The sequence below is a fragment of the Rana temporaria genome, chromosome 4 (assembly GCF_905171775.1).
Source record: "Rana temporaria chromosome 4, aRanTem1.1, whole genome shotgun sequence".
Classification (NCBI taxonomy): domain Eukaryota; kingdom Metazoa; phylum Chordata; class Amphibia; order Anura; family Ranidae; genus Rana; species Rana temporaria.
In genome coordinates this window covers 390,018,956-390,035,997 of record NC_053492.1, presented here as the reverse complement: position 1 = coordinate 390,035,997, position 17,042 = coordinate 390,018,956, and the positions used below count along the sequence as shown (strand labels likewise).

Below are 17,042 nucleotides of genomic sequence, written 5' to 3'. Positions count from 1 at the left end.
CCGCGCAAGTACTGATTTGCTCCCATGCAAATTTGCTGCTGATTCTGTAAACCAGTTAAGCCTGAAATGCGGCCATTTTCCCGCGCACGCAGCCTAGCTGTTCCAGCGCAATTTTCGCGCAATTTTGCGCGGGGTGTAAGTTGCGCCTTCATGGAATTCCCTCAGCGAATATGCAAATTAGGTACTGCCGATGATTCAGAAACATGCGCGTGTGATGCGCATCTCGCGCTGGAAGCGCGCAAGCTTTTTTCCCTGGGCAAACTTGCTCCTGCTAAAAGCAGGGGCAAGTTAGCAAAAGATGGCCAAATGTCATCTGAAGGAGCGCGCAACTTCAGCAGCACCTAGACAGACGAGCTGAACAAGCAGAGCACCCACATTTTCGGGACCTCACATCTGTGCACCAACATGCCAGGGGCAGCTATGGTTCTTGATATTATATTGACTGAGCCGACTCGTAGGAGGGCACGGGAGAGGATTTACAGAGGGCGCTACAACCTTTTTCAGATGAGTGATAATGAGGTGTATCGCATGTTTCGCTTCAGCCCTGAAATCATCTTTGAGTTGGTAACAATCCTGCAGGATGACATCAGCAGCCCGACCCATCGGGGACAGGCAGTGCAGCCACTGGTGAAGGTAGTGGCAACCCTTCATTTTTTGGCAACTGGCTCATTTCAGCGCACAGGTGGAGTGGTGGCGGGGATGTCCCAATCCAGCATGAGCAGGTGTGTGCACCAAGTGATCCCTGCAATACTCAGACGAATGGGCACACAATTTATCAAACCAACCACGTCTGACCTGCAGGAGAAGGCAATCAGTGATTTTTATGCATTAGCCAGATTCCCACGCACTGTGGGTGCAATAGATTGTACCCATGTGGCACTACGCCCCCCCGGCTCCTCGAGCATATCTACTGCAACAGGAAACATTGGCATTCGATAAATGTGCAGATGATTGTGGATGCACATGGCCTCATATGGCATGTCCGTGCCAAACACCCAGGGTCAAGCCATGACAGTTTTATTTACCGACACAGCCCCATCCCAACCGAGTTTGACCAGAACATGTATGGAGACAGCTGGCTGATTGGTGAGTGACATGGGTGTCAGGTATGACTGCCCCCCCCCCCATGATGCACACATCACAAGGGGCACATGCACGACTAACATCCTCCTGTCTTTTTCCTTCCAGGTGACTCTGCATATGCCCTGGGTCCTCACATGATGACCCCATTTCGTAACCCTCAAACACCAGGAGAGGAAAGATATAACGAAGCCCATGCACGTACCCGTGCGGTGGTGGAGCGCACATTTGGCATCCTTAAATCTCGATTCAGATGTCTGGATAAATCAGGGGGGACCCTATTGTATTCACCCAACTTTGTATGCCAAATCGTAGGGGCATGTAGTATTCTCCACAATTTAGCTCAAAGAAGGGGCATGCACATTGAGCTACGCAATGACCTTACCCCCGAACCACGCAACCCCCCCCCCCAATAAACACTACCGGATTGCTCTTTCCTCAGAAGATCCGGAATGGTCTTGTGGAACGTCTCTTTGCACATTAAACACACCCTGATCTTGTCACAAGTATAATGCATGTATGTACACCACTGTAGTCCCTAGCACACACCCGACACATGCACCCCAAATTGGATTAGACCCAACAATACCCCATGGTATTAGGGAGCAGCAACGCCGCGTCAAGGCTCCAATTATGTTGCTGTCCATTCATACACCTTTCACATGGCAGAGGGTGACACCCCTTTTCCAGCAGGAGTGCCACCCCCCCCCCATTCACACACCAGTCACACTGTAGTATACACTCCTCACCGTGTGTAGGGACTACAAATAAATATAAAAACTCATATCCTGAGCATATAAAAGAAAAAAAATCTCATACCCTGAGCATATAGAAAAATAATAAAAAAATCATATTGTGTTGAAAAAAAAAATGTAGACATTAAATTATTTTTTTGTTTTTTTCTTTGGGCCAAGGGTGCCCCGGCTCCGGCTCCTCAATCTCCGTGGTGCGGAGGAGGCATGGGGTGGGGATGGAGGGGGGGAGGAGGGGGGGGAGGAGCATCAACCCCTACTTCCACACTCCTTGCAGGTGGTGGCTGCATGCCCTCCATGGCGTTGGCCAGGCGGGCAAGGATGGTGTTGGTCTGGGCCAACATCCGCATTTGGCGGGTGGTGGTATCCCGCTGATGCCGGCGGGTAACTCTCGCCTCCTCCTGCACTGCAGCGGTGTTGGCCTGCACAGCAGCGGTATTGGCCTCCACCGCAGCTGTCATCCTGCTTAACAAAGCTGGTGTGGTCTCCAGAGCCACCAAGCAGGTGACTATGGCCTTAGAGTTGCCACTAATTTCCCCCAGGCTCTGTGCCACATGTTTGTCCCGGTCCTCATGCAGGGTGAGGGCATGCTGCATAGAGGTGGAGGTGGATGCCATGCTGTCCGCCAGACGACGCACCTCTCCCACCATGGCCCCTATATGGCGGGTCTGCAGGGCCTGCTCCTCCAGCAGACCGTCACGGAGGCTGGAGGGTATATGCCTCGTTTTGGACAGAGCCTTCCTGGGAGGAGAGGCTCGGCCAGGGACAGAGGGAGAAGGGGAGGGGTCCACAAGGGAGGGGCTTGCCCTGGAGGGGCTTGCCCTGGAGGGGGATGACGTGCTGGGCGGGGGGGGTGGTGGGTTGCACAGGGATGGTGGTATCCTCCTGGAGGGAGCCAGAGTCCTCCTGGATGAGGAAAAAGGAATCCTCCTCCAATACCACTTGTTCCTCCATACTTGTCCCCGGTATGATCTCCTCCTGGACAAGCATAGCCAGAATGTCCATGGGGCCTGACTGGACCCCTGGCTCTGGTCTGGATGGGCTGGGTCGAGCCGCAGTCGAAGATGCCCCAGCTTCTTCTTCCTCATCACCACCTGTGGATGACACCAAAACGAAATATTTTGCTGGTGCAACACACTTCTCACATGTTCACTTGTACCCCCTCCCATGATGCACAGCAGATATGAAAGAAAAATAATACTTACATCTTCACTTCTACCCACAAATATGTTCACTTGTACCCCCTCCCATGATGCACAGCAGATATGAAAGAAAAATAATACTTACATCTTCACTTCTACCCACAAATATGTTCACTTGTACCCCCTCCCATGATGCACAGCAGATATGAAAGAAAAATAATACTTACATCTTCACTTCTACCCACAAATATGTTCACTTGTACCCCCTCCCATGATGCACAGCAGATATGAAAGAAAAATAATACTTACATCTTCACTTCTACCCACAAATATGTTCACTTGTACCCCCTCCCATGATGCACAGCAGATATGAAAGAAAAATAATACTTACATCTTCACTTCTACCCACAAATATGTTCACTTGTACCCCCTCCCATGATGCACAGCAGATATGAAAGAAAAATAATACTTACATCTTCACTTCTACCCACAAATATGTTCACTTGTACCCCCTCCCATGATGCACAGCAGATATGAAAGAAAAAAACTTACCAGTCCCCAAGTTCCCAACAGTGGAGTCGTACCCTTCAAGTCCCTCCACCTGCTCCTGCACGAACGTTTGTGCAATAAGCTGCTCCTCCTGATTGAGCCGGATCATACATCGCGGCCCACCTCCCGTGCCACCGGTATGCTTCCTGATAAGGGCCAGTTTATCCCGGACCCTGCGCCTCATATCATTTAATTTCTTCTGGATGTCATCCCAGGTACGCACTTCATTACCCAGGGCATTGATGTCCAGGGCAATGGCTTCATATATAGCCCTCCTTTGGGCAATGGTGGTGTTTGCCCGCTGGGCACCATATAGGACTTCCTTATGCTGCTGGAGTGCAGCAATCAGGATGTCCATCTCTGCAGCCACAAAGTTGGCCTTCCTTTTTTTGGTCCCTTTGGGAGGTGCCATGTCTTGCAAAAGGGCTGAATTTCCTTGCTCAGGGGGGGTAGGAAAAAGCAGGATGAAATTCAGCAAAGAACCTGCGCAAGTCTGCTCCTATTTATTTGCTCAGTGCAAGCAGCTGAGCAGGATTTGCCCTGAAATTATGCTAGGCGCAGTTTGACGCATGCGCAGACGGCAGCGCTCTAACTGCGCATGCGCGCGCCCGGCGCAAACCTCGGCTGAGCCAAAAATTCCTCATTTACATAGGGGCACACCCACTTTGACTTGCACGGCCTTGCGCCCTCAGCTTTGCCTTAAACAGGAGCAAATTAAATGAACAAACGATTCCTGAATCAGGTGGCAATTTGGCAAAATTGCTCCAGCGCAGAGAAATTCAGCTGAGCGGCTCAGGTGTAAGTAATGGGCAAATCTACCTGAATCTGGGCCATTATGTTTCGGTCCATCCCGTCAGATTGCACCTCAGTCTGTTCAGGAGCTCAGTGATATCCTGGTCCAGACCTGGGAACTTCTCCAGGACACCATCCGTTGTCTCAGTAGGAGCATGCCCCGACGTTGTCAGGCATGCATACAAGCACTTGGGGGTCATACAAACTACCGAGTACCATTTTTGAGTTGCTGCAATGAAATTTCAGCAAAATGAACTAGCCTGCTGCATTATTTTTGCACTTTGATATTTGGGTGTCTTTAAATTCAGCCCTCTGTAGGTGGATCATTTTAACCACTTAAGGACCCCTTCACGCCGATTTACGTCGGCAGAATTGCACGGCTGGGCTCATCAACGTACGTTGCCCTTTAAGCCCAGCCGTGGGGTCGCGCTTCGTGACCGCGGCCGTGGGACTTGCGGACCTGATCGCCGCTGGAGTCCCGCGATCGGTCCCCGGAGCTGAAGAACGGGGCGAGCTGTGTGTAAACACAGCTTCCCCGTTCTTCACTGTGGCGCTGTGATCGATCGTGTGTTGCCTTTTATAGGGAAACACAATCGATGATGTCACACCTACAGCCACACCCCCCGACAGTTAGAAACAGACATGAGGTCACACATAACCCCTTCAGCGCCCCCTGTGGTTAACTCCCAAACTGCAATGGTCATTTTCACAGTAAACAATGCATTCTAAATGCATTTTTTGCTGTGAAAATGACAATGGTCCAAAAACTTAGTCAAAATTGTCCGAAGTGTCCGCCATAATGTCGCAGTAACGAAAAAAATTGCTGATTGCCGCCATTAGTAGTAAAAAAATAAATAATTAATAAAAATGCAATAAAACTATCCCCTATTTTGTAAATGCTATCAATTTTGCGCAAACCAACCGATAAACGCTTATTGCGATTTTTTTTTACCAAAAATAGGTAGAAGAATACGTATCGGCCTAAACTGAGGATTTTTTTTTTATATAGATTTTTGGGGGATATTTATTATAGCAAAAAGTAAAAAATATTGAATTTTTTTCAAAATTGTCGCTCTATTTTTGTTTATAGCACAAAAAATAAAAACCGCAGAGGTGATCAAATACCACCAAAAGAAAGCTCTAATTGTGGGGAAAAAAGGACGCCAATTTTGTTTGGGAGCCACGTCGCACGACCGCGCAATTGTCAATTAAAGCAACGCAGTGCCGAATCGCAAAAACTGTCCGGGTCCTTTAGCTGCCTAAAGGTCCGGGTCTTAAGTGGTTAATTTCCATCAAAAGATGTGGCCTCCTTTTGTTCTTAACACATTACCCAGTCCATATCAGTATAGATTTCCAGCATGAGATTTTTCCCCATTGAGATCTGATGTATTTCCAAAGTGTTCCTTTGATTTTTTTTGAGCAGTGTATATTGTTATAGCAATCCTGCACTTGTCCGCTGACACATATTGAGCTGTCATCAATTCAGGAATGCCACTAGCAGTGTTAAATCATGTGAACGAATGTGGGCTGGCATGCTTTTATATGTCAGGGCTGCTTTGTATTCCCAGTTCAAAACATTAGGAATGTACTCGCTGGGAAAGGGGTAAAACAGCATAATGCGGTACCCTCCATTATTAGTGTTGCAAAAAAAAAAAATGATTGGCAGTTGATGATTATACCATTTATGTTAGCAATACAAAAAATGTCCTGCTCATTTGTACGAATATTCTTGAAAAATCTTCCCAACACTGACATCCACTGTGAAGCACAAATTAGACAAGCACCTCTCTGCACTATAAACTCAAAAAACAGGGACTCCAGAGTTTTAGAGCTATCTTTTCTGAGACAAATTAAATGAATATTTAGGTACAGTTGGAAAGGGTTCACACAGGCCTGGACTGGTAATTTGGCAACCCTTGCAATTGTTAGAAGGGCAAGTGTGGATGACAGCATTTGTGAACTGGAATGAACTTCTCCAGGCTGCTCTCACTCAGTCTGCACAATCAAATAGTATAGTTGTTCGCTAGAACTAAATACATTTAAAAAAAATAATTATACATACAAATATGCAGTATATTGTACTATGACTATAATAGAGTCCGGTGATCCTTATATTCTAGGGATGCTAGTCCAGAACATGGCTCATATGATGTCATGACAAAATATGTATTTACTACTAGCTAGTTTGTTGGTTGAACGGGATGGACTTGAGTCTTTTTGCAACCAGATTAACTATGTAGTTAGCTAGTTTTAAATCATGTATTCTTAAAACTTAATTTCTTTTGTCCAGCAGTGGCCAATAGAAAGGTGTACAGGGAAGGTTTTACTGGGAAGCAATGATCAGTATCTTTATAAGAGAGCCATTGGGTGTTGGAGTTACTTGGGTTCTCTGAACATACATGGAAGCAGTGTTGCCAACCACCTGTATTTTTAAGGGCAACCGTAAAAACTGGCACTTTTTTCCCTGCCCGTAAATGCGGATCTCACAGGGGCTGTGCCGCGCTGGCATGCTTTACTGGTGAGACGAGTCACCAGTGATGTATTAGCACATCCCACCAGGCGCGCCAGCATTTAAAATCACTACCAGGAGCACTGGAGCAGGAATTGCAGGCTGAGCAGCACGCTGAGGTGGAATGGAGAAGCCCTGCAATCAAGATTCCACGTCCACAGGGATCAGAGGGAGTCGGGGACAGAGTGACAGCCCAGTCGACGGTGACAGCAGGTGATGGTGGCAGAGGGGGATGGAGCAGGTGGTATTGGTGGCAGAGGGGGATGGTGGCAGGGTGTGATGGTGCCTGATGGTGGCAGAGGGGATGAAGCAGGTGGTATTGGTGGCAGCGGGGGATGGTGGTAGGGTGTGATGGTGCCTGATGGTGGAAGAGGGGGATGGAGCAGGTGGTATTGGTGGCAGAGGAGGATGGTGGCAGGGTGTGATGGTGCCTGATGGTGGCAGAGGTGGATGGAGCAGCTGGTATTGGTGGCAGAGGGGGATGGTGGCAATGTGTGATGGTGTCTGATGGTGGCAGAAGGGGATGGAGCAGGTGGTATTGGTGGCAGAGGGGGATAGAGCAGGTGGTATTGGTGGCAGAGGGGGATGGAGCAGGTGGTATTGGTGGCAGAGGGTGATGGTGGCAGAGGGGGATGGAGGCAGGGTGTGATGGGGGCAGAGGGGGATGGTGGAAAAGGGGGATGGTGGCAGGGGGTGATGGTGGTAGAGGGGGGATGATGGCAGGGTGTGATGGTGCCTGATGGTGGCAGGGGGGATGGAGCAGGTGGTATTGGTGGCAGAGGGGGGTGGTGGCAGGGTGTGATGGTGCCTGATGTGGCAGAGGGGGATGGAGCAGGTGGTATTGGTGGTAGAGGGGGATGGAGGCAGGGTGTGATGGTGGCAGGTGGTGCTGGTGGCAGAGGGGGATGGTAGCAGAGAGAGAGGGGGTTGTCGGCAGGGCGTGATGGTGGCAGAGGGGGGTGGTGGCAGAGGGGGATGGAGGCAGGGGGTTATGGTGGCAGAGGGGGATGGAGGTAGAGGGGGATGGTGGCAGGGTGTGATAGTGGCGGGGGGTGGTGGCAGAGGGGGAAGGGGGCAGAGAGAGGGGGATGGGGGCAGAGAGAGGGGGGTGGTGGCAGAGGGGGTGATGGTGGCAGAGAAAGAGTGATGGTGGCAGCGAGAGGGTGTTGGTGGTAGGGGGCGATTGGAGGCAGGGGGCAATGGTGACAGGGGGTGTTGGTGGTAGGGGCGATTGGAGGCAGGGGGTAATGGTGACAGGTGATGGAGGCAGGAGGTGATTGGACTAAATAATTTTCCCTAATTATGTCGAAAATAACAAAAATATTTGTTTACCCTAATATCTACCTTAAATAACGTTGCTATTTGCCATGCGTACTTGTTTGTAGCCTAAATACTGACATTTGCACCTAAAAATGTAATTTTGTAACTTTTGTAAAATGCCAGTAAAAACTTGGCGGTGCCACTAAATTTTGAGTGTCGTGCCAGTAAATTTTGAGTGTCGTGCCAGTAAATTTCAATCTGGTAGGTTGGCAAAACTGCGTGGAAGATGTAAGCAGCTGTCAGAAGGTATTTATTCTGTGGAATTGGGGTCATTTTAGAAGGTAGGGTGAGCCCATACTTTCATTGAAGGACAATAAAAAGTATAAAAAGCTTGGTTTCAGGAGTCAGAGGCCCAGATTCACAACCGAGATACGATGGCGTATCTGGAGATACGCCGTCGTATCTCTGAGTTGCGCCGTCGTATCTATGCGCCTGATTCTTAGAATCAGTTACGCATAGATATCCATTAGATCCGACAGGCGTAATTCTCTTACGCCGTCGGATCTAAACTGCATTTTCTTTTGACCGCTAGGTGGCGCTTCCGTAGAATTCCGCGTCGAGTATGCAAATTAGCTAGATACGTGAATTCCCAAATGTACACGCAGCCGAGGCAGTAAAGTTACGTCGTTTACGTTAGGCTTTTCCCGGCGTAAAGTTGCCCCTGCTATATGAGGCGCAGCCAATGTTAAGTATGGCCGTCGTTCCCGCGTCGAAATTTGAAAAAGTCACGTTGTTTGAGTAAGTCGTCCGTAAATGGGGCTGGGCGTCATTTACGTTCACGTCGAAACCAATGACGTCCTTGCGGCGTACTTTGGAGCAATGCACACTGGGAAATTCCACGGACGGCGCATGCGCCGTTCCGAAAAAACGTCAATCACGTCAGGTCACAGTAGTTTGTATAAAACACGCCCCCCCTGCTCCAAATTTGAATTAGGCGGGCTTACGCCGGCTGATTTACGCTACGCCGCTCAACTTACGAAGCAAGTGCTTTGAGAATACAGCACTTGCCCGTGTAAGTTGCGGAGGTGTAACGTAAATCAGATACGTTACGCCCGCACAATTTTACGCGGCTCTACGTGAATCTGCCCCCCAATGTTTTGCAATCTCTTGACTATACAACGTTACTTAACATAAGTAAATTGTTTTATATAAAATACAACTGTGGGAAAGTGTGGATCACCCTAAAGTTTATGTGTCTTCTCTAGGGCAAACATTGCAAATCTGAGTGTGAATTGAAGAAGCATGGCTATTAATCAGATTGCCATCACAGATTATAACTGAAAACAGAAAGACAGTGAGCTTGATGCAAGACATTACTGAGCAGGTACTATATGATATCTAAAAACATGTACTTTTTCATGGGTGCGAATATCGAACAAATACTGCTTAAATATCTATGTAGTCATAAGTATCCATTTATATATGTTTTCCAAGGGTATGCCTTAATCAACCGTAAACTACACTTGACGCGAACATGGGCTTCACCCATGCAGGGCAAAGTAATAGGTTTGCTTTATTGTTCGCCCTTGCACCAGCTTATACTCACCTTTCCTTGGCACCCCTGCAGCTTTCTTCACAGTTAGGAGTGAAGTGTCATACCTAATACTTCTGGTTATAGGGGAGCATATTACTTACACTCCTTTCTCTCATGTGACAGCCCCAGTGTTTTTTAATTGGCTCTCAGACAGCAGCACATTGGAGTGGGAAGCAGTGGTGGCTGGTGCTCACAATTTTGGGGGGCGGGCGGCACAAACTAACACCAATCCCCCAAGGAGACACAGATGACAAAGATGAGTCCTAAGACTCCCTGGCCAATAGGGGCTTCCTGATTGGCCGGGAGGAGAATGAGGAAGACAATAGCGAATATTCATTCGCTATTGGCACACAAGTGGTTGTCCATGGGAATCCATGCGTCCTGTGCCCCGCATGTAGATTAGGGGTCGGATTCATGGATGGGTGGGCCGCACCCTTGCACCCCTCATGGAGCGGCCCCCACTGGTGGCAAGAGACCTGTGTAAGCACTGACATAAATTGTATTGGGGCTTACATAGGGCTTCCTCTCTTTTCTCTGGGAGAAAAATGGAGATAAGTAAGGATTAGTAGTAGAAGGCAAGTATAAGCTGTTGCTGGGGCTAGCTTTAGGCAAAGATCAAGTCCACTTTATTTCACATAGAGAGTTCTGCATCATTATTATTTTCAATGGCATAGATAAATAATTTCCTAATATTTATTGAACAAATGGTCATTGGTTGTGTGTTCTAGTTATGTAATGTTTTCTTTTAAGAGAGCAGGTGGGTTCCCCTCCCAGAAGAATCACAGGCGAAAAGGGAGTGGGTCTTCTGATGAAAATATAGCTACAAGGAAAATTAAGGTAAACTTATTTTTTTTATGAATTCTAATGTAGTTTGGTTTATGTAAAAATATATTTATAGGAACTGTAAACATTATTTATTACCAGGTTTTGGGTGGTCAAAATGGCAGCATTAGTAAGTCATGCTCCTGAGTTCTGAAGGGTCAGAGATGATCTTTGTTGCATATGAAGATATTCCAATTTACAATTATTCAGTCTTCTATGAGGCACTAGGTTTAGTGTTGGGCTTAAAGTAGAATTATAGCCAAAAGTTATATTTTTTTCATTTTGGATAGCACAAGGGAGGGTTATAACCCCTGTGTATACTGTACGTAGCTGAAGCTACAGTATTACCGCACATCCAGCGTAACTGGATAGGACATTTAGTGGAAGTGGGTGTCATGGAGAACACTGTCGATTGAGGAATTGGCTAGGACAATGCCGGTGAGTCCCCCTGACTGTAAATAGAATCTGAGGGCTCATAGAATTGGGACCTCTCATTTAACAATTCCCTGTGCATTGTGGCCAGTCAACTAAAGACTTTAGTCAACTAAAGACTTTGGGCTGGATTCACAAAGAGTTACGCCGGTGTATCAGTAGATACGCCGACGTAACTCGCAAACTAAGCCCGTCGTAAGTTTAAGTGTATGCTCAAACTGATATACACTTAAACCTAGCTAAGATACGACGGCCTGCGCCGTCGTATCTTAGGGTGCAATTTTTTCGCTGGCCGCTAGGTGGCGCTTCCGTTAATTTCGGCGTAGAATATGTAAATGACTAGATACGCCGATTCACGAACGTACGCTTGCCCGTCGCAGTAAAGATACGCCGTTTCCGTAAGAGATACGCCGCATAAAGATAAAGCTGCCCCCTAGATGGCGTAGCCAATGTTAAGTATGGCCGTCGTTCCCGCGTCGAAATTTGAAAATTTTACGTTGTTTGCGTAAGTCTGAGAGATGTGTTCTGTATTTTTTCATATGTTGGTTCTATGAGCGCATCGAGGCCTGCTGGTAATGACTGCGCTCTCAATAAGCATTTTAAATAAATAAAAGTCGTCCGTGAATGGGGCTGGATGTAATTTACGTTCACGTCGAAACCAATACGTCCTTGCGGCGTACTTTGGAGCAATGTACACTGGGATATGTACACGGACGGCGCATGCGCCGTTCGTAAAAAACGTCAATCACGTTGGGTCACCAATCATTTACATAAAACATGCCCCCCCTCATCCTCATTTGAATTAGGCGCGCTTACGCCGGCCCCATTTACGCTACACCGCCGTAAGTTAGGAGGCAAGTGCTTTGTGAATACAGCACTTGCCTCTCTGACTTAAGGCGGCGTAGTGTAAATACGATACGCTACGCCGCCGTAACAATGCTCCGATCTACATGAATCCAGCCCTTTAAATGTAAACAAGGAATAATTTTATGGAAAAATAAAGTATTTATTCCATACATGTGATGTAATACATACAAGCATAATAAAATAGTAATATATGGTATTGCCAGACTCTTTTGATCCATATGAATAACAAAAATGTAGAACATATACAATAGTACCAGCATAGTACATTGTTCTATGCTGGTACTTTTGTATATGATCTACATTTATGTTATTCATATGGATCAAAGAGTCTGGCAATACCATATATTACTATTTCATTATGCTATTATGCTTGTATTATTACATGTATGTATTAAATATATTTTTTTTATATAAAATTATTCCTTGTTTACAATTTACCATTACAGTATATAGAAGTTTTCTTACTACTACTAGCTACTGGCCAGACAATTTTGTACCCATTTAGCTTGCATGCTTCATATAAAGTCCCACTGTTCTCCCCCCTAGTTAGTTTTGCAATTTAGGGATGGAGGCCCATATTCTCAGTGAAGTTACGATGGAGTATCTCAGGATACTCCATCGTAACTCCCTTTTTTGGCCAGTGTATCTATGCGACTGATTCTTAGAATCATTTTCGCATAGATACACTTAAGATCCGCCATCTGTAAGTCACTTACACTGGCGGATCTTAAATGTAATGACGCTGGCCGCCGCTAGATGGCATTTACGTGAAGGACTCATTTGCTTATGCAAATGAGCCTTCTACGCCGATTCCCGAACGAGTTTGCGTCGCGTAACCGTCGCTAACGTCGTTTGCGTAAGCGGAAAATTACCCCTGCTATATGAGGGGTAAGTTTCCGCAAGTCCCACATAGGCCATGTTACGGATGGCGTCGGGTCCGCGTTGTGTTTTTTCGTCGGGTACGTCGTTTACGTAAGTCGTTCTTGAATACGACTTTACGTTAATGACGCACACGTCAGCGTCATTGACGTTTTCCGCCGAGAACTGGAGCATGTGCACTGGGCTTTTTGAAGCCCGGCGCATGCGCAGTTCATTAGAATCGGGGGCGCGCTTAATTTGAATACAAGCCGCCCCCTTGGAGATCCGCCAGGCTACGCCGGGGCATTTACACTCCGCCGTCCCAACTTACGGAGCAAGTGTTTGGGGAATACAACACTTGCTCCTGTAAGTTGGGACAGCGGAGTGTAAGTGCCTTAAGCGCAGCCCGCGGATTTTTAGAGAGAATATGGGTCGGAGGCTTTACTTGTTATAGTCTCATACAAATTTCCACACATTTTTATCCTTTATCTATATAATATAAAAAATGGGTAAATCAGCTAAGATTTCAAAGGCTGATAAACCGTATTGGTCTCTCTGGCTCCATCTAATGATTACAAAAAATAAGACACTCAGTTCCAGTAGCTAAAACATAGCCTTAGCTCTGGAATACATATTAATACATATTAATACATTAATACATCAAATGTATAAAAAAAAGAAGAAGAAAATATTACACAAAAACAATTTAAATATATAATAAATAGAAAATGACACATAAAAAATATTACAAATAAAAAATATATTAAAAATAAAAGTAAAGATTAAAAATAAAACATAACTTTACTAAAATATCAAACAATATAAAAAAATATCCAGAAATATCAAAAAAAGGGACCGCGGATGAGGCTTGTTTCACTAGCTGTCTACATTTATACTTTTATATTTCTTCAGTAAATGTAAGTGGAACTTTATTTGTCATAAATGTTTTTTTAAAACGAGTTGTGCTATGAAACTTCCTCTTTTATGCCTATCCTGGGAGATGCAGTCTGGTCTTTGAGCATTGGGTCCTGGACGTATATGGGGATTCCTGTTTGGGAGTGCCGTTTCTGGGGATTACACACAGGTGGTAGTGATCTCTATAATTTGAGATTGTTCGGTTCTGGTAAGGAGCTGCAATTATTGCATGGGCACTTTTGGAGCACGTTTGTTACTTCAATATTTAGTGAAAGCACTGGGCACTTTTCAGCACATATACATGGACTGTATGCTTGATGTACCCTTTATACTTATTTGTATGAATTCTTGATTTAAACTGTTTTATGTAATTCCGTTTTTATTTTTTTAATATTGTGCACTTTGAATTATTAGTGGTGTGTCGTCACATGATGTTTATATCATATCACTTTGCACATATTTGTTTGAACATTTTGCAAGGAAGCAGCGCATCTTTCTTTTGTTTTATACCTGGTACAGTATTCAGGTGTTTTTGGGTGCACTAACTTTTATTTATACATTATAGTTCTCTTTTTCCGAGCACGAGATTCCGTTTTTTTTTTCTTAAATATAGGCCTTTGTAAACACAAAACAGAAGCCTCTGACCATTCCTTACTCTATGCAATCAATTTCAGTATATGTATACAGTATACATACTATAATAAATAAATATATATATATATATATATATATATATATATATATATATATATATATATATATATATATATATATATATATATCTAATGTATACAGTATATGTATATATTTATTAAGGTCAAGACTTTTATGGTCAGGTGAATATGAAACAGTACACATTATTATTATTATTATTATTATTTTTTTCTAAACTCAGTATTTAAGTTAAAGCTTACACACACAACTGAATCAGTTATAGGAATTTCCCTTCCTGTCAGCCAGCAGAGTTTGAATTGGGAAGAGGGGTCACAATAGCAGGCACCCAACATGCAGTAACCATATGGCAATAGTATTACCTGTTCTCTTTGGATGGTCCCTCCAGGCTAGAAAAATACGCTCTACAAAGTTAATATATTTAAATCACTTCATAAGCAAACAACTGGCAGGTAATCACTCACTGTGATTCAGTAAGGGCCCTTACTGGAATCAGCGATTGGTATGAACAGGTAAAGACCTAAACTAAAGAATGGTACCATTCATTTAACTGAAGTAGGCAGTCTATGCTCACGAGCGCCCTCTAGCGGGCAGACCCATAAACAATTAGAGCTCACGTTGTGGCCGGGTGGTGCACATCAAAGTTATAATCCACAATATGGCAATTGAAGAATGAAACCACAAACAAAGTATCTGGAACAGCTAATGTTGGTGAACTGATCGCTCGTCAGCGTCAGTCACTTCTATGAAACTCTTAACAGTTAATAAGGCCTACAAGTCTCAACAGGAGGCCAACATGTGTCTCCGGCCTGTGAGGTGGCACTTAAGTGTTTGTCTGAAAGGGGAGTTAGAAGTCGAGCATGCGCTCTCTCACCCGACAGGCCGATCCACCTGAATTCTCCTCAGAAGGCGCGTTGATAGAACACGGCTCCGCAGCACAAGGATCCTGGACGAGTTTCAGTTGTCAGCTGGGCTGCCTCTTCGATCTCCGGACACACTATCTGGCTATTGGAGTCTTGTTTCCTTCTGGATGGCTGGTCTCTCGGTGGGTTTAGGCCCAGGCTTCTGGCCTAACAGCACGGCTGTGTTGTGCCAGCAGCTCCACAGAGGAGAAGAATGCAGGTTCCGAGAGAGAGAGAGAAAACCACCCCTCCCTTTCCTTAAGTAACCTCCCCCATAAGTCTGTGCGGAGGTGTCACATGTTCAAGTGATGCAGGGCATTGTGGGGAGTGTAGTCTGATTCTCCTAAGAGTCAATGGAGTCCATATCTCCTGCTACTTGTTGTCCCACAATACATCACTTTCCAAAGGTATCTTACATATTTACACGCTAGGATAAAGTTCCAGCGGGGATGGCCTGTCATTGAACGCTGACAGGATGACCCCGCTACAGATATAAACATGTGTTTAAGACATAAATAATGTAAAATAACATTGAGCCAAAACCAAAATGGTTTCCATTTAGCCAACAACTAAAACTTACCTAAAAACATAATAACCTTACTTTAATTTTAACAAATAAATTAAAACCATCTAACCCTTGACCCTAGATGCAAGATACAGGATAAGGCAGGGATCAGGATATTCAGTGAGCTGATATACCGCTAACAGCCAATTGACTCAAGCACTGCTGCAAATCAAGGGAGGGGTTATAAACCTTTCCAGCAGCCAGCATCAGGTGGAGCCTATTTACTGGGATCTGTTAGTTGTTGGGAGACACCTGCTGGAGGCCCCAGAACTATGCCCTTGAGCTCTGGGAACCACAGTGCCACCAGTATGTGATCCAGGTCCTGACATCTTGCACACAAAAATACCAGTACCAATATGCCAAGCTGAACACACCTAATATGTTATAAGTTGTAGGAGGTAAAGGGACCACACGTTTCTCTTTAGCCCTAACTTTGGAGCTGTACAGCATATGCAACATTTATTATTGTTTTCTTTGTTCTCTAATATCATCTTTTTCACTATTGTTTTATTATTGTTGCTTTTTGACTTTACTGTAAGTAAAAGTATACATACTGTATACCGTGTATAGTAAGTTTATGAATATTTGTCTTACAGCTACAGACATCTTTCCCTCCAATTCACCTCAGTCTTATCTCTAACTCAAAACCATTGGATAAAAAACTCAAGGATTATGCATCAAATTCTGATCTTTCCAAAGATGCTCGAGGGGAAAAAATCAATTTGCCTCAAGTGGAAAGAGCATCAACCCCCAAACCAACTAAAGCATTCCCAGACAAATCCAAGTATCCCAGAGATTTTGGATGCAACATTAGTAATTTGGCAAGCACACCTACATTTTTATTTGAGGGACCAAAAGACTCCAGACTGGAAAAGCAAACTTGGCTGGAGGTTTCTTCTCCCAAGACAACCTCCGACCGCTTGTCTCCTGAAATACTCAAGACTGCAGAATGTCAGTCATGCAAGAACGAGAAGAGAATGAAAAGCGAATATGACAAGATCCTTTTACAATCCAAGAGAGAAAAGGAGGCTTTACAGTCAAGGATTAGTGAATTAGAGGCCGAACTTAAAAAGAGAGGAGACGTCAATCAGAAAACCGAGGAAATCCACGGAGAGGTGAGAGGGATATATCAAACTTGCTGTTTCTTTTTAAAAAGATACTTTCTTTGAAGTCATTTCTTTACAACTGATCTTGAAAACCTGAGCTGTAATTACAGATCATGGGGCTCCATAGCAAATTCTTGATGGAGCCCCCCCCACTCTCGCTGTGGTAAGGTAGTGTCAACATTCACAATACATACATGAATTCTCCAACTAACTCTGCTGTCCTCA

At 45.1% G+C, this 17,042-nt stretch overlaps 1 protein-coding gene across 1 annotated transcript in view; it reads left to right on the top strand.

Annotated features, from left to right (window-relative positions):
• The window catches only part of LOC120937699 (binder of USO1 and GRH1 protein 1-like), a 118,429-nt gene that overhangs the window by 58,528 nt on the left and 42,859 nt on the right, over positions 1–17,042 (top strand). Inside the window, exons 2-4 of the mRNA XM_040351117.1 lie at positions 9,350–9,468; positions 10,429–10,515; positions 16,308–16,826. Of these exons, the coding sequence (XP_040207051.1) occupies positions 9,448–9,468; positions 10,429–10,515; positions 16,308–16,826 (627 nt within the window). The 5' untranslated portion in view covers positions 9,350–9,447. The remainder of the gene's footprint in view (positions 1–9,349; positions 9,469–10,428; positions 10,516–16,307; positions 16,827–17,042) is intronic.